The sequence below is a fragment of the Orycteropus afer genome, unplaced genomic scaffold (assembly GCF_000298275.1).
Source record: "Orycteropus afer afer isolate SDZICR_OR568_19922 unplaced genomic scaffold, OryAfe1.0 scaffold00183, whole genome shotgun sequence".
Classification (NCBI taxonomy): Eukaryota; Metazoa; Chordata; class Mammalia; order Tubulidentata; family Orycteropodidae; genus Orycteropus; species Orycteropus afer.
The window spans coordinates 6630649-6649522 of NW_006921770.1; the positions used below are offsets into that span (position 1 = coordinate 6630649).

Below are 18874 nucleotides of genomic sequence, written 5' to 3' on the forward strand. Positions count from 1 at the left end.
AGGGTCGATGAAAGAGGGGGAGGTCTTCAACGAGATGGATTGACATGGTGGCTGCAATGATGGGCTCAAGTATAGCAGTGATTGTGGGGCTGGCATGGGATCGGGCAGTGTTTCGTTCTGCTGTGCATGGGGTCGCTATGAGTCAGAAATGACTCGACGGCACTTAACAACAACAACAACACTGTTTTTTATACATATAAATTATATATGTGTTTGTGTGTGTGTTTATGTATAAACTCACTGCCAAGATGATCCCAACTCATAGTGACCCCTCCTTGGGTTTCCGAGGTCATACCTCTACGGAGGTAGATTGCCTGGTCTTCTGAGGAGTGGCTGGTGGGTTTGAACCACCGGCTTCCTGGTTAGCAGTCAAATGCCTTAGGCAGTATGCCACCAGAGCACCTATAGACATATAGATAGATATATATCAAAATTTCTGAGCCAGTAGAGATAGTCATAGAAATGTTTTTGTTTAAAAACTTTAACACCCTCTCTTATGCATCCAGAGTATACACCAAACTCCTATACATTAGATATATTTAAAAAAAATTGTAAGTGCTTGTCCAAGTCATGTCATATATTAAAAAAAAAAAAAAAAATTAGATAGGGACATCCTTCTGCTGAAATAGTATTAGTTCTTCAAGATCCAACTCAAACATCACTTCCTCTAAAGCTTTCCCTTTATTCCTTAGGCAAAGTTGGTTGTCTGTCCATATGATTCCATGTACTTTGAACTCATTGATTCAGCCTGTAATACCACTGTTTTACTCATTGGCATTTGCTGGGGTGTTTTGAGGACTTATATTTGTCTTATCTGTCTCTGTGTATCCAGCATTAAATATTATATAAATCAAGAGACCAGGGTTTCATGTTTATTGATAAATTTTTCATTCTTCTCTCTGCTCTTATGTCTTTTCATCTGTAAAATAAGGAGACTTGGAATGGATAATCTCTGAGATCTAAATTTCCCTGATTATTTATTTCCCAATGAAAAGGGTGGCTCAAGAACACAAAGTATTATAATGAGATGTGGATAGGTCGCGAGTTAGAAAATCAAAAGCAAAAAACATGCATGGAATTTCTCAGGCTGAAATAATTAAAGAAAAATTCAAGCCTTGAGTTGTAACACTGAAAAATTCCATGGGCAAAATATTGAACAGTGAAGGAAGCATCAAAAGAAGATGGAATGAATACACAGAGTCACTGAACCAAAAAAGAATTGGGCAACATTCATCCATTTCAGGAGGTAGCATGTGATCAGGAACTGATGGTATTGAAGGAAGAAGTCCAAGCTATGCTAAAAGCATTAGCAAAAAGCAAGGCTTCAGGAATTAAACGACTACCTATTGAGATTTTTAGCAAATGGATGCAACACTGGAAGCACTCATTTCTCTGTGCCAAGAAATTGGGAAGATAGCCACCTGGCCAACCAACTGGAAGAGATGCATATTTGTGCCCATTCCAAAGAAATGTGATCCAACAGAATGCAGAAATTATCAACTGATATCATTAATATCATATGCAAATGAACTTTTGCTGAAGAGGATTCAAAAACAGTTTGATTCAGAAGAGCTGGATTCAGAAGAGGACGTGGAATGGGGGATATATTGCTGACATCAGATGGATCTTGGCTGAAAGCAAATACCAGAAAGATGATTACCTGTGTTTTATTGACTGTGCAAGGCATTTGACTTTGTGAATCATAACAAGTTATGGATAACATTGTGAAGAATGGGAATTCCAGAACACTTAATGATGCTTATGAGGAACCTGTATATTTGCCAAGAGGCAGTCATTCAAGCAGAAAAAGGGTATACTGCATGTTTAAAATCAGTGTTGTATCCTTTCACCACACTTACTCAATCTGTATGCTGAGCAAATAATCCAAGAGGCTGGACTATATGAAAAATACTGTGGCATCAGGATTGGAGGAAGACTTATGAACAACCTGCAATATGTAGCTAACATGACATTGCTTGCTGGTAGTGAAGAGGACTTGAAGAACTTAGTGATAAAGATCAAAGACTACTGCCTTCAATATGGATTATACGTCAGTGTAAAGAAACAGAAGTCCTCACAGTTGGACCAGTAAGCAATATCATAGATGGAGACAAGATTGAAGTTGTCAAGGATTTCATTTTACTTATATCCACAGTCAACACCCATGGAAGCAACAATCAAGAAATCAGATGACATATTGCACTGGCCATATGTGCTGCAAAAGACTTTCAAAGTGCTAAAAAGCAAATATGTCACTTTGAAGACTAAGGTGTACCTCACCCAAGCCATGGTATTTTTCATTCACCTCATATGCATGTGAAAGCTGGACAATGAATAAAGAAGACTGAAGAAGAATTGATGCATTTGAATTGTGGTGTTGGGGAAGATTATTGAATATGCTATGGACTGCAGGAAGAATGAACCGATCTGTCTTGGAAGTACAGCCAGAATGCTCCTTAGAAGCTAGGATGGCAAGAGTTCATCATGTTATCAGGAGGGACCAATCCCTGGAGAAGAATATAAAGCTTGGTAAAATAGAATGTCAGCAAAAAAGAGGAAAACCCTCAGTGAGATGTTTAGACACAGTGGCTGCAACAATGGGCTCAAGAATAGCAACTAACATGAGGATGGCACAGGGCTGGGCGATGTTTCATTCTCTTGTATGTAGGATCATTATGAGTCAGAACCAACTGGATGACACCTAACAACAACAACCGTGAAAGACAAAATGAGAATACACACTCTTGTTGATATTTGAAATGCAAGTGTAACAACCAAATGGTGAATCTAACCATAGGGCTCTGAGGATAAAACTTCAGTTAAATCCCAGCATATTAGCATTTAATTTATGTGTATTTGTCTCTGCACACTACACAAAGGATATGCCAGGAACAGAGGTCATTTTGTCTGCCATCTCTGAGAGTCTGTGTCTGGAGTGGTTGTGAGCTGGGAGGATTCTCACCTTCTCTGTTGGGCTTGGTCCCTGTGTACTTTGAATATCAAGAACATCTTGCTTTGCCTGAAAATAGAATTCAGGTGTTTCAAGTTCAAGATAACATATTTTCAAATATAAGCCCACTGTGTCTGGTGATCCATCAGATTAAAAAATTAACTGTATTAGAGTAATTAAGAAATGGATGTCAGACTTTAGGGTGGCAGAAAGGTGTGACCACAGCAAACCTAGTACACAGTCCACCATGACTTATGCTTAAAGGGGCAAGGGGGCTGCATCTTCTGACCTCTGACTATACAAGATGAAGTCAGAATCACCATCAGCAGCCCAAGGCCTATTCTTAAGAGACCAAGCATGCCACGACCCTCCAGCCTTCTTACTAACCTTGACACCAACTGTCCTTCCTGCAGCAACTGCCACCTCTCTGCTGGGTTCAGTAATTTGCTGCAGTGGCAACAAAGAACTCACAGATTATGGGGTTTATTACGGAAGCAACAGGCTACAATTCAAGTTCAGGAACATGCTCGGTCTCTTGCAGCCGGCCATCTCACTCAGTAGCTGGCAGTCTCTCTCTCAGCATGTCTCTCTCTCTCTCTCTCTCTCTCTCTCTCTCTCTCTTTCTCTCTCTCAGCAGCACATCTCTCAGCCAGCAGTGAGAAATTTCTTCTGCCTCTAGGAGGGCTCCTTTTGAGCCTGGCAGAGTGGCCAAACTAACCAATCCCAACATCAATAATCTATACACCTGACAGAGAGCAAACTTCCTAGAAGATTGTTTCCTGCCACTTCAACAGAAATACACCAGGTGGATGACATTAACAATCAGCTACTCAGGACAAAGGGGGAGTCATAAGACTATGGCTAGAAAAGCCATACCATGTAACTTGCTACACCACAACTTAAGAGATGAAAATTTGTGCCATGTTCTGTGGAGAATTTTAAAAGATTTTCCTGGTTATTTTTTACTGTATCTCCTTTCTTTTAAGTGTTGAATCCTACATAAATGCAGCTCCACTGTTTGGTTACCTAAGGTAGTAGTTACCTTTTTCTCTAAACATAGGGGACGTTAGCATAAGAAACTCTTGTTTCTATTTTGAAAATTATTTTGCCCTACTAGTCATATATCCTTTTCTTTTCTTATGATCTTGTTGCATGCATTTGTCATGATTCCGTTTACATTTTGACTGTTTTTGCATATCACAAATTCACTCTTTGGATTCTGTCTCAATGATGAGCATAATTATGAAATGATACCATTTTTAATAGTTTGGAGTGATTTCTATGATTTTTACCAGTCCTCATATCTTTTTCTAGAGTGAATGTAAAGTAGCAAAGTTTCGTGATTATGAAGAAAAACTCATTGTATCTGCCTGGTATAATAAGGTGAGTTAAAATTCAGCTAATGATTAGATGTCTAGAACAGTGTTCATCAGACTTTTTGACCAAGAATCATAGAAAGAACTATGTTTTATTTCATAAATAAGTGCATATACATGCTTGTTTGTGTGACTGAGACAAAAGTTACCCCAGTTGTGGGCATTGCACTCAGATATTTTCTTCTTCCTGTATTTTTTGTATGGTCATCATAATCTGCTAAATCGATTTTTTTTTTTTTTTAATTAGGATTTGGGTGAAGATTTACAGAGTAAATTCACTTTTCATACAGCAGTTCACATATACTTTGTCTCATGTCATTGACCAAAATTTACAATGCAGCAGCTCCCCTCCCACTTCCTCCCCATAGTCACCTCCTCCCAGTGTCCATCCCTTCATACTCTTAGAGAGGCCCATTGTCTGCCAACCCTGTATATGATCTTGGATACACTCTCCATTTAGACATACATAATTGTTTAGCTTGTTCACCCATCTATCCGTCCCTATACCCATGTTTGCTTTCATTGACAACTCAGTATTGTATTTACAAAGGGGTTCATATTTGTTGTTTGTACTGCCCATGTAACTCTCTCTGTCTTTCTCATCCTCAATGCTGCCATATTGGTCACTCACATTTGGTACATTGCCCTTCTCTTCACCCAAATCAATATTTATCTCTATCTATCTAACAGCATTCCCTCCCCTTCCCTCCCACCCCTGGTAACCAACAAAGAAAATGTCCTCCAATATATAAACCTTTCCTTAACTTTCACAATAACGGACTAATACAATATTTGTCCTTTTGTGACTGACTTATTTCGCTCAGCATAATGTCCTCCAAGTTCATCCACGTTATGCGGTGTTTTGCAGATTCTACATTATTCTTTAGCATTGCATAGTATTCCATTGTGTGAATGTACCAAAGTTTGGTTATCCATTCCTCAGTTGTTGGACATCTAGGTTGTTTCCAAGTTTTGGCTATTGTAAATAGTGCTGCGATGAACATCGGCGTGCATATATCTGTTCTTGTTATGGCTCTCACTTCTTTAGGGTATATACCTAGTAATGGGATGGCTGGGTCAAATGGTATTTGTATTTCCAACTTTTGAAGGAATCGCCATACTGCTTTCCACAATGGTTGTACCATTTTACAGTCCCACCAGCAGTGTATGAGAGTCCCAATCTCTCCACAACCTCGCCAGCATTTGTTATTTTCTGTCTTGTTGAACTTTGATACTAGTGCTGGAGCAAGATGGTATCTCATTGTTGTTTTGATTTGCATCTCTCTAATAGCTAATGATCGTGAGCATGTCTTCATATGTTTGTTGGCCACTTGAATATCCTCCTTGGTGAAGTGTCTATTCATGTCTTCTGCCCATTTTTTAATTGGATTGTTTGTTGCTAAATCGATTTTATGACTTATTAATGTATTAATCATCTTTAGTTGGTACTCATGAAGTACAGGCATAACATTTCATATTTATTTATTTTCATTTTTATTGTGATTTGGGTGAAAGTTTACAAAGCAAATTCATTTTCATAATTATTTTTTAAATTGCTTATTTGAACGGAAACATTTAATTTGTGATCCGTAAAAGGTTTTTGAAGAAATGTGAGTGTGTGTAATGCAGAATCAAGTGCTTCTGATCCTCAGAATTTAATATCCTGTAAAATCTCTAATTTTGTCCTTTACTGTGTTTTTGTCTTTTTTTAATCCAAGGAATATACTTCAGTACTGTCTATTTGTCCTACCTCCAAAGAGAAAATAGTATAAAATATATTGAAATGTATTTTATTTTGTCATCTTTTGTATCAGGAGGTGTTTTCAAGTGTAGCGTTTAATGCGTATAAGGAGCTCTGGTAGCGTAATGCCTAAGGCATTTGACTGCTAACCAGAAGGCTGGCAGTTCAAACCCACCAGCCACTCCTCAGAAGGAAGGTTGGGCAATCTACTTCTGTAGTGATAATGCCTCAGAAATCCAAGGAGAGGTCACTTTGAGTCAGGTCCAACTCGACAGCACATAACAAAAACAACAAAGGCACTTGACTACTAACCAGAGGCTGGAAGTTCAAACCCACCAGCCACTCCTTGGAAGGGAGATGGGGCAATCTACTTCCATAGTGATACTGCATCAGAAACCCAAGGAGGGGTCGCTATGAGTCGGGTCCGACTCGACAGCACATAACAACAACAACAGCTACAATAGATAGGCATCTGTTACCTACTTCAGCTGCTGTTTATTTAATTTGAAGGAAAATCATTTTACAGACCCCCACATGAACCCTGTGGTTTACCTACATAGAATTAATTACTGTTCCTCAAACATACCTTGTTCTTTCAGGCCACTGTGTTTTTTCTCTGTGCTGTCCTTTCTGTTTTTTTCCTCCCTTCTCTATTTGTTAAAGTCTAGTTTAGTTTAGCAGGACTTTGAAGGACATTAGCTCTGTGTGAGATGTTTTCAGAACCTTTCCTCATGAGTTAGTCATTTAAATCTAAGATCGGGAACCAGATATTATTTTCTTCGTTCTTCTATAACCTTTTGATATGTGAATCAGTCAAGATAATAGAATGAAACAATGCATTATTCATTGTTTCAGCAGGTATTGAACACCTACTGTATTCTGTGTACTGAGCTAGTTCTAGTGAAAGTTCAGTAAAATTGTGTTACTGTGTGATCTAATGTGAGAGAAGTAATGACTTCTTTTACTAAGCGACCCAAAAACTGCAACTACAGTAATTTGCTATGCATCAATATGTAGGTAGACTTCAGTAAAATGGATCATTGCCAGTGGTTCTCAAACTTTAGTATGCATGAGAAGACTTGTTAAAACACATATTGCTGGATCTTACGTATAGAACTTCTGATTTGGTAGAGTCCAAGAATTAGTAATTTTAACAAATTCTCATTAATGTTAGTGTTATTTCAGGGACTTCAGGATGAGAGCATCTGATTTAGGCTTCTCTGTTGTGCTGTGTCTTGTCATAGCTGGTGGAGTGATGGTGCAAATACAAAAATTTGTTTTCAGAGTTTTCCCTGTTGTTACAGTTAAACTTAACTCTCTAGCACATTATTTTAAGCTACTGTTTTTAATGATTTCAAATTTACTGGATCACAATAGAGAAATTAAGTTTTACTCCTTTGTTTTCTTCTTATTAGCACTACTGTATACAGATTAATTTGCTTCTCAACCCTTACTTTTTCCTATAAATTTGAGGTAACCCCCAGCCTTACAGTATTGTTTTGAGGAATAAGTGACTTTATGTAGGTGAAAAGCACTTTGCAAACTTTAATGGCTGTATAAACATTTAGTCATGTTATTTACTTTTTTTATTTTTCCAGAGTCTGGCATTCCAGAAACTAGGAATGGAATCTAGACTTGTGAGTAGTAGTGGTGCTTGCAAGGACGCTGGGGCATGTCCCCCTGCACGGTCTTTCTTAGCACAGCAACGGCATATCACCAACACCAGAAGAACTCTCTCTGTCAAAGTTCCTGCTGCAACATCTGATTAAACTGCAAAGGAAAACATAAACAGAAGTGCCCTTAAAATATTTTATAACTTTCAACTAAGTACCAGGTTGAAAAGAAAATTTATAATGCTGAATATCAGCTTTTTAAATCAAAATGCATGAAATTAATTTTGCCAGCTGACTTTGAAAACAATGTGTAGAATTAGTTATCTCTCTTGGGGAACACATTTGAATATTTGGAAAGTATAATTAGGCACACAACTTAAACATATTTGTCTTTTGAGACTATTGTACTTTCACAATGAATTTGTATATGTTAATGTTTTCGGTTCCAGTAATTTGGTTAATTTGTGATATGTAATCAGGAATATTTAACGGTAAAACATTTATTGTTATTATTATTATTATTATTATTTTCTGGTCCATATATACATAGCCTTGACGTAGGCACAGAGGGAGTTATATACAAGGGTGATTTCTTTGACTTGATATATACAACTTTTTACTTCTGTCCTAATTCTGTCATTAAATGTGAGTGTATTTTATTATGGCATTGAAGATAGAAATTTGGAAGGCTTGAGTGTTGAAATGACTTTAACATAATAAAAGTAACTGGAAAATTTTCAGAGTGAAAGAAGTCATGGTTCTCATATGTACCTACTGTAAACAAGGGCTTATTTACAGCTTGGTTGAAATGTTAAGAATGTGGAAACAAATGTCTTTTTTAAGATGTGACTTTCTGATGAGCATCAAGCTAAAAAATATAATTTGTGTTAAAAGTCCACATTCTTGTTCATGTAATAATGAGCAATTTCAATGATTGCTTTCAAGCACTGCAGATTATCAGGGCTTCTGCTGAACAGACAGACACATCATAGTATAGAGATTTATCTCTTCATTAAAAAGAATGACGCAGTGATGACACAACTTGGAATCAGTTTGATTTTGTTTACCAGTTAATGAGTCTGTCTTGAGCTGAGTCTGTTGTATTCAGTTTATTTCTGTCAAAAGCTCTTGTAAAGGTGTTACTCTCTAATTTACTTTGGTCATCGTTTAAAAGTCACCATTTTGGAATTTTAATTTAGTTGTGCTAAATCCGTACTGTTCAAAACAATAACTGTAAACCACATGAAACAATTAAAATTAAAAATTCAGTTTCTTGGTTATACAGCCACATTTCAGATTCTCAGTAGTCACATTTCAACATGCTCAGTAGCTACATGTAGTGATGACTGTATTGGACGGTGCAGATACAGAGCATTTCTATCATTGCGGAAAGTTCTGTTGGACAGAGCTGCACTAAATCTTCTTATACTAACTTAAGAATACTCTTTGGTGTTAGAGCACAAAAATAAAAAGAAAAAAAATATAAGGATTATTTCAGATATAAATATTAGTTGTGACTTAACTAGCATCCTCCTATACCTTTTGTTGTGATATCCATAGTTAGCTCTTGACAGTGCTGTTGAACAAGTACATACCCATCAGTAGTGTGTCTGGACCAGGAGTTAGCAGATTTTCTATAAAGAGCAAGAGAGTAAATTTTTTAGGATTTGTGGGCCATATGATCTCTCTTGCAGATCAACTCTGCCATTATAGTGTGAAAGCAGATACAGACAATATAAACAAATAAGTAGAGCTGTGTTCCAATGAAACTTTATTTTTTAAAAGCAAACAAAAAAGCAAATGGCAGGCCAGATTTGGCCTATTGGCCATAGACCCCTGGTCTAAACTTTTATTCTTAGCCTTTCTTTTCAAATATGAGTATTGTTCCATTCACAGTATTATTTAGCTATGTGGATTTTGTATTCTCTCCCCAAACAAATTTTAATTAGAAAATACTAGAATTTCATATTCCATTTGGATCTCTGATATTAGGTAGCATCTGACAGGATATTTTGTTTTATCAGGGTTACTTCTGTTGACTACCTCTTAGATTCCAATGTATTTTATTAATGCAGATACATTGTTGGTTTGCATTTTCATATACTCTTGTAGTCTGCTTGCTTGTGACTTTTTAATGACATGAAATAAGCCTTTGGAAATAATTTTAGCATGCTATTTAAGATTTTTGAAGTGGCATTTTCAGTATATTTTGTCAATGAAAATATCTGCCCCTATGGTATTTACTACTTGCTTATAATTGAGATTTTACAAGCTCTTCAAGCTCACTTTTATTGGAATTTATTGTGAAACATCAATTTCAGTAAATTAGTATTTTCACAGTTCAATTGATCATAACAAATTTTTAGTTATTATACTTGGAATTTCTAAACAATTCATGCAAATTCTGATTAAGAACCTGAGGCTAGATTGTTTTCCTTAATAGAGAAAAGACAAATTTTCTGATTCATTGTTTTTCTAGTTAATAAATAGAATTTAAAATATTTGATAAATAAGTATTTACACAAGACTAATGTAATTTAAAGTTCTATTACTGTGATTAATCATACAGAAATTCAGGAACTGATCAGAAGTGATCTGGTTAATGTAGTGAAATTGACACCCTGTGGGTGGTAAAGCATTATAAATATTTCATCATGAACCATGATTTATATGCATCTGTGTGATAAGGGAGACTTGAGTACATATACTGTGGGAAAAATTCAGCATTTATCTCTCTGTTAAGGAATTGAATGGCTCAGTGATGATAATGTAAAACCACACATCAATTTGGAAATTATCTTTAATTTTGAGCATTAGCTCTAAGATTTATATTCATTTCTCTTTTTAGCATAAAAGGTCTGTATACATATAACAGTGATATTTATTCTGAGAGTTAAATGTATTGATAAATATTTGAAGTTGATTGTATTTTTGCAACGAATAAGGCTGTTGAACTAATGATTTAATGTAGACTAAGAATTAATGTTGTTTGGAAACATTTAACTGAGTATCCTTCATTAAGATAGCATCATCTTTGATAGCTTGAGTGCTAATTTGAATATTAGGTAATACTTCCACATCTATGCCTATTTCTGTTTAGTGGCACATCTGTCCTATGGGATGGCTTTCAAGTCACTCTGCTGTCTGTGTTAAATACTCTGTATGTATATTTAATGGGAAACATTCCTATGTAAAAATATGTGTATATGGATTGTGTGCAGGCATTCCTATTGTGAAACTGTGCGTTGAAGGGAAGTAATTTGGAAATTTGTAAAGCACAATTATAAAAGAAAATAGTGTGCATTATTAAATATTGAGTTTAAATGTAATGTTTAGTTTATAAAAGGTTCTATTTTCTATGGCAAAGATTTTGACACTTGAAAAATAGAAACAGTACTAGATTTATTTTTGTAAGTATTTAGGATATTATTTTAAATAAATGATTGTCTAATGACAATAGTTGTTAAATGTTTTAAGGAAGTAAATTTTCTGTTTGTATGGTCTGATGGTTATGGATTTTTAGTGGATACAAATGTATGATATTGCTGCTTCAAATAAAACACTTAAATTTTGGATTGGTAAAGAAAAAGTACATTGCATTAATTTTATTCTTCTAATTTTATTTTTCTTTGCAAACTTTTTTGTCAATGAAAATATGTGTAAAATTGATTTTTTTGTGTGTGTTCTCCAGTTTCACCATTGGAATGGAGACATCCTGTATTAGCATGGAATCCAGAACATTTTTTTTTTTGGCAGAGACAGATATTTATCTCCTAAAATCCATTCTCCCCTTCATTTAGTATTAGAAACCCAAATTTTAGCTTCGTACCTTACCATCCAGAAAAAGAAAAGAAACCTGTAGAGGGCAATTGAAAAAAAAAAAAAAAAGCCTATTTCCCAGACCTTAAAATGTGCAGCCATTTGACTAAATTCTGGCCAGCAGGATGTTACTAATAGTGATATGTGCATATTGAAATACTAGACATGCTTTCCCTAGTCCTTTTCCCTTCCCCACAGCTCTAATGCTGGCCCAGAGAATGTCTTCAACGTTGTGGCTGAGATCACCACTCTCAAGCACAGTGGAACACAAAGTAGAAAGAATTTGGGTTCCTGAAACTGCCATTTAGCCATATCAGCCATGGACATCCTGCCCTGATGTCATTTAACCTTTCTTAAAAGCTACTCTATTTGGAGAAAGCAGCAGCAGGGATCCAGGTAAGAGGAAGAACCCAGGCCCCACCCCCAGGAGGCAAGAAAGTAGATGAGGGGGTGGAGAGAAGTCAGGGAGATGACAGAGCAAGAAGCATCAGGGATCCAGGGAAGGGGAGGACAGAGAGTTTTCAAACAGCTAAGGGAGACAAACTTGTCTGTCAATTTGTCCTACTATGGTGGCTTGTATGTTGCTGTGAGGCTGGAGACTGTGCCATCGCTGTTTTAAATGCCAGAGGGTTGCACATGGTGCACAGGTTTCAACACAGCTTACACTGAGACAGACTGGGAAGAAGGAAGAGGCCATCCACTTCTCAAAGATTTGGCCAGGGAAAACCTTATGAATAGTAGAGAAACACTGTCTGATACATTACTGTGCAACTTTATTAATATCCCAGAAACATTGTCTGATACAGTGCAGGAGGATGAGCCCCTTAGGTTGGAAGGCTTTCAAAATACAACTGGGAAAGAGCTACATTGTCACAGTAGAACCAACCTTACTGATATGGATAAAGTAAAGCTTTTGAGACCTCCATTTGCTGATGTGGCACAACTCAAATTGATGAGAAACAGCTACAAACATCCATTAATAATTGGAACATGGGATGTACAAAGTACAAATCTAGGAAAATTGCTGTTGTATGCCGTCGAGTCGGCCCCAACTCATAGTGACCCCTCCTTGGATTTCCAAGGCAGTATCACTGCGGAAGTAGATTGCCTGACCTTCCTAATTGGAAATTGTCAAAAATGAAATGGAACGCATAAAGATTGATATTCTAGGCATTAGCTGAAATGGACTGGTTTTGGCCATTTTGAATCAGACAACCATATGATCTACTATGCTGGAAATGACAATTTGAAGAGGGATGGCGTGGTATCCATCATCACAAAGGATGTTTCAAGATCTATCCTGAAGTAAAATGCTGTCAGTGATAGGATAATATCCATATGCATACAAGGAAGACCAGGTAATACTACTGTTATTCAAATTATGCACCAAACACCAAAGCCAAAGATGAGGAAATAGAAGATTTTTACCAATTTCTATAGTCTGAAATTGATCAAATGTGCAATCAAGATGTGTTAATTATCACTGGTGACTGGAATGCAAAAGTTGGAAACAAAGAATCACCAGTAGTTGGCAATAGGGCCTTGGTGATAGAAATAATGCTGGAGATTGCATGATTGAATTTTGCAAGACCAAAACAACTTACTCATGGCAAATACCTTTTTTCAACAACACAAATGGTAACTATACACATGGACTTCACCAAATGGAGTACACAGGAATCAGATTGACTACATCTGTGGCAAGAGGCAATGGAAAAGCTCAGTATCTTCAGCCAAAACCAGGCCAGGAGCTGATTGTGGAACAGACCATCAACTGCTTATATGCAGGTTCAACTTGGAGACAAAATAAGTCCAAAAGATCAAAGAATTAGCCAGGGAAAACCTTATGAATAGCAGAGAAACACTGTCTGATACATTACTGCACAACTTTATGAATAGCCCAGAAACACTGTCTGATACAGTGCAGGAGGATGCACCCCTTAGGTTGGAAGGCTCTCAAAATACAACTGGGAAAGAGCTACATTGTCACTGTAGACCCAACGTTACTGATAATGGATAAAGTAAAGCTTTTGAGACCTCCATCCCATCCATGATGGGATCAGATATATATGTTTTGAGCAGCCAATCCACTGAGATGGAGTTTCCCTAGGGGTGTGGCCTGCTTCCAATATATTTATGGACATCCTGGGAAAAGAGACACTCTTCTGTGGATCAGGATCCTGCTGTGCTACCTACAACTGTCTATGAGTGAACAATCCACCATTTGGCCTGGATATCTTGGATTCATCATTCGTTGGAGTCTACAGCCAGTATACTGCCTGCCAACCTTGAGCTTGTCAGCCCCTGTAGCTGTGTGAGTCAAGAAAAAGCTGCAGCTTGACATATGATCCAAGAACCTGGGACTTGCCAGCTTCTATAAGTGTGTGAGCAATTTTCCTAAGATACATTTCTCTTTCTCTATATGTATATATAAGCTTTACTGGTTTTGCTTCTTTAGAGAACCCAGCCTAACACATTTGGTACTGGGAGGTATTCTAGAAAGACAAAATCATAAGGATGGGCTTCTTAAATTGGTTCTCACCGATTCTGTTTTGGTTCTCCAATTTGATTAATCATAAAGACACTGGTGACCCTTCCTCAGTAAAGAGGGCCTTGCTAATCCGTGGTTTGAGGTGGCAACATTAATATGCAAAATAGCACCACCAATAGATCAAGTACTTTTGAGAAGTGAGGCTCTGGGTGATTGCATATTTGATACTTTTCTGCAATTTTGTCAGCATGAGGAGTATAAGGAAGCTGGTTGGTTGGTCCTACTTAACACTAGACAAAGTGGTAAAAGAGCAAGATGAGTTTAGGGCTGTTGAGTCACAGCTTAAGTGCCAAATAAAAGACCTCAATGTTTCCAGTTGTGCTCTGAAAGAAAGCCTTATTTCTTCTAGTAACAGAGCTGATATTGCCAAAAACCAAACCCAGAGTCTTATTGTAAGGGTGGCTGAATTACATCGCCAATTAAATTCCCAACCCAGAATCATGTCTGAAGTTAAAGTGAGGGCATTGATTGGGAAAATAATGGGATCCTGAAACCTGGAATGGGGACTTAGGGGCAGATAGTCAGGAACATGAGGATATGGAGCCTGTAAATTCTGTTGAATCCCTCCCATCTGAAGGGATTACTGTAAAACCATTATCCCTTCCACCTTGGTTTGATGAGATTAACCCAGTTCTTCCTGCTGGGTCATTGCCTGAGGGAGAGGCCATGGAAGACATTGCTGAATGTTCTCAGGAACTTCACAAACCACCCATTGTTGCTGCTAGACCTATAACTAAAGTTAAGTCCAAGTGAGCCCCAAAAGGTGAAATACAAAGTGTAACTGAGGAGGTGGTATGCTACTCCAGAAAGACCAACTGGATTTTGCTAACGTACAGACAAAAACCTCAAGAATATGTATGGGAATGGCTACTGGGGGTGTGGGATAATGGTGCAAGGAATGTAACAATGGATTAGTCTGAGTTTATTGATTTAGTCCCACTAAGTATGGATTCTTCATTCAGTGTTTCGGCTTGAGAGGTTAGGAAAGGATCTAATAGCTTATTTGGTTGGCTTACTGAAGCATGGATTAGGTGGTGGGCTACCTTAAGTCAAGTTGAAGTACCAGACCTGCCTTGGTATAATGTAGAAGAAAGTATCCAGAAGCTTAGGGAAACTGGCCTGTTAGAATGGAATTGTTGGATTAGATTCCTAGCACCATAAATGGAGAGTCCGGAGGACATGCCTTTCACCAGTATGGTGAGGAATAAATTTGTGAAAAGGAGCCCCAGCATCCTTGAAGACTGCTGTGATTGCTATTTTAAGTAAGCTGGAATTGACAATGGAAACTGTCCTAATTGAACTAAGACACTTAACTACAATGGGCTGATTGGACCCCATGGTAGTAGTGGCAAAGTGGCAGCAGTTAATCACTGTGAGCATGGTTACAATAATGGACAGCAGAATTGGAACAGTAATCAAAATACTCAGACTCATGTTGAATTATGGCATTGGCTACTTACTCATGGTGTTCCTAGTAGTGAAATACATGGCAAACCTACTAAATATTTACTAGATCTGTATGTTGTTGTTGTTGTGTGCCATCAAGTCAGACCTGACTCATAGCGACCCCTCCTTGGGTTGCCAAGGCAGTATCACTGTGGAAGTAGATTGCCCAAGAATTCTAGGTCACATGAACAGCAGGCTAGATTGAATGACCAGAATACAGAGTCACGGCCTCTCAATCAATTCCCAGACTTGAGTCAGTTTACAGATCCACAACCCCTTGAATGAAGGGGAGTCCAGGTCCCTTTAAGGAAGGACCCCATTATATTGCCAAAAATTTATGTCAGTCTTTCTCCCAGCCTTTCTCAAAGTGATCTGAGGCCTTTTACAAGAGTGACTCTTCATTGGAGAAAAGGAAATAATCAGACTTTTTGGGGATTACTGGATACTGGCTCTGAACTCACACTAATTCCAGGAGAACCAAAGCATCACTGTGGGCCATCAGTCAGAGTGGGGGCATATGGAGGTCAAGTTATTGATGGAGTTTTAGCTAAGGTGTGTCTCACAGTGGGTCCAGTGGGTCCCTGAACCCTTCCTGTAGTGATTTCCCCAGTTCCAGAATGCATAATTGGAATAAATATACTGAGCAATTGGCAGAATTCCCACATTGGGTCCCTGACATGTGTAGTAAGGGCTACTAAGGTAGGTGAAGCCAAGTGGAAGCCATTAGAACTGCCTCTACCTAGAAAAAATAGTAAATCAAAAGCAATACCGCATCCCTGGAGGGGTTTCAGAGATTACTGCCATTATCAAGGACTTGAAGGATACAAGTGTGGTGATTCTCGCCACATCCCCATTTAATTTGCCTATTTGGCCTGTGCAAAAAACACATGGATCTTGGAGAATGACAGTAGATTATCGTAAACTTAATCAGGTGGTGACTCCAGTTGCAGCTGCTGTTCCTGATGTGGTTTCATTGTTTGAGCAAATTAGTACATCTCCTGGTACTTGGTATGCAGCTATTGATCTGGCCAATGCCTTTTTCTCAATACCAATTTCAAAGGACCATCAGAATCAGTTTCCCATCAGCTGGCAAGGCCAACAATGTACTTTCACAGTGCTTCCTCAAGGGTATATCTGCTCTCCAGCACTATGTCATAATTTAGTCCATTGTTGTTGTTGTTGTTATGTGCCATCGAGTCAGCCCTGACTCATAGCGACCCCTCCTTGGGTTTCCGAGGCAGTATCACTACGGGGCCGACTCGATGGCAAATAACAACAACAACAACAACATCACTACGGAAGTAGGATTGCCCAACCTTCCTTCCGAGGAGAATTTAGTCCATAGAGATCTTAATTGCCTTTCCTTTCCACAAGACATCACACTGCTCCATTATACTGATGACATTATGCTGATTGGACCTAGTTAGGAAGAAGTATCGATGACTCTAGACTTATTGGTGAGACATCTGCATGCTACAGGGTGGGAAATTAACCCAACAAAAATTCAGGCACCTTCCACCTCACTGAAATTTCTAGGGGTCCAATGGTGTGGGGCATGTCAAGATATTCCTACTGAAGTGAAGGATAAGTTATTGTATCTGGCTTTCCCACAACTAAAAAGGAGGCATAATGTCTGGTGTGCCTCTTTGGATTTTGGAGGCAACATATCCCTCATTTGGGTGTGTTGCTTCAGCCTATTTATCAAGTGACTTGGAAAGCTGTGAGTTTTGAGTGGGGCCCAGAACAACAGAAGGCTCTGCAACAGGTTCAGGCTGCCATGCAGGATGCTCTGCCACTTGGGCCATATGATCCAGCTGATCCAATGGTGCTTGAAGTGTAGCAGATAGAGATGCTGTTTGGAGTCTGGCAGGTCCCTACTGGTGAATTGCAGTGCAGACCCTTGGGATTTTGGAGCAAAGCCCTGCCATCCTCTGCAGAGAACTACTCTCCTTTTGAGAAACAGCTTTTGGCTTGTTACTGGGCTTTAGTTACTAGAGACTGAATGCCTAACCATGAGCCACCAAGTCCCCATGAGGCCTGAGCTGCCTGTCATGAACTGGGTGTTGGCTGGCCCAGAGAGTCATAAATTTATATGCACACAGCAGCAGTCCATCATTAAATGGAAGTGGTATATCAGAGATTGGGCTCAAGCAGGACCTGAAGGCACAAGTAAATTGCATGAGGAAGTGGCTCAAATGCCTATGGTCTCCACTCCAGACACATTACCTTCCCTCTCCCAGTCTGTACCTATGGCTTCATGGTCAGTTCCTTGTGATCAGTTGACTGAGGAAAAGAAAACTCGTGCCTGGTTTACAGATGGTTCTGTGTGATATGCAGACACCACTTGAAAGTGGACAGCAGTGGCACTGCAGCCCCTTTCTGGGACTTCCTTGAAGGACAGTGGTGAAGGGAAATCCTTCCAATGGGCAGAACTTCAAGCCATGCATATGGTTGTTCACTTTGCATAATACAAGAAAGGACCAGATTTATGATTGTATACGGATTCATGGGTTATGGCCAATGGCTTGGCCAGATGGTCGGGGTCTTGGAAGGAGCATGATTGGAAAATTGGTGACGAGGATGTATGGGGAAGAGGTATGTGGATAGATCTCTCTGAATGGGCCAGAGGAGTAAAGATATTTGTGTCTCATGTGAATCCCCACCAAAAGGTGACTGACCTCAGCAGAGGAGGACTAACAATCAGGTGGACAGGATGACATGTTCAGTGGAAAACAGCCATCCTTTTTTCCCAGCTACTCCTGTCATTGCTCAATGGGCTCATGAACCAAGTGGCCATGGTGGCAGGGATAGAGGGGTTATGCATGGGCTCAGCAACATGGACTTCCACTTACCAAGGCTAACTTGGCTACCACCACTGCTGAGTGCCCAATATTCCAGCAGCAGAGACCAACAGAGTCTACAGTATGGAACCATTCCTCAGGGGGATCAGCCAGCAGCTTGGTGGCAGGTTGATTACATTGGACCACTTCCATCATGGAAAGGACAGAGTTTTATTCTTACTGGAATAGATATTATTCTATATACGGATTTGCCTTTCCTGCACCCAGTGCTTCTGCCAAAACTACCATCCATGGACTTGTTGTTGTTATGTGCCATTGAGTTGGCCCTGACTCATAGTAACCACTCCTTGGGTTTCTGGGGCAGTATCACTACAGAAGTAGTTTGCCTAACTTTCCTTCTGAGGAGTGGCTAGTGGGTTTGAACTGCCAGCTTTCTGGTTAGCAATCAAGTGACTTAGGCACTATGCTACCAGAGCTCCTCTTATCCACCATCATGGTATTCCATACGACATTGCTTCAGATCAAGGGACTCACTTCACAGCAAATGAAGTACAGCAATGGACCTATGCTCATGGAA

At 38.8% G+C, this 18874-nt stretch overlaps 1 protein-coding gene across 1 annotated transcript in view; it reads left to right on the forward strand.

The window, feature by feature from the left end:
- Nucleotides 1-7836, forward strand: part of HOOK1 (hook microtubule tethering protein 1) — a 122862-nt gene extending 115026 nt beyond the window's left edge. The window contains exons 21-22 of the mRNA XM_007947413.2: nt 4265-4333; nt 7666-7836. Coding sequence (XP_007945604.1) covers nt 4265-4333; nt 7666-7836 — 240 coding nt within the window. The remainder of the gene's footprint in view (nt 1-4264; nt 4334-7665) is intronic.
- Nucleotides 7837-18874: the final 11038 nt, after the last annotated feature.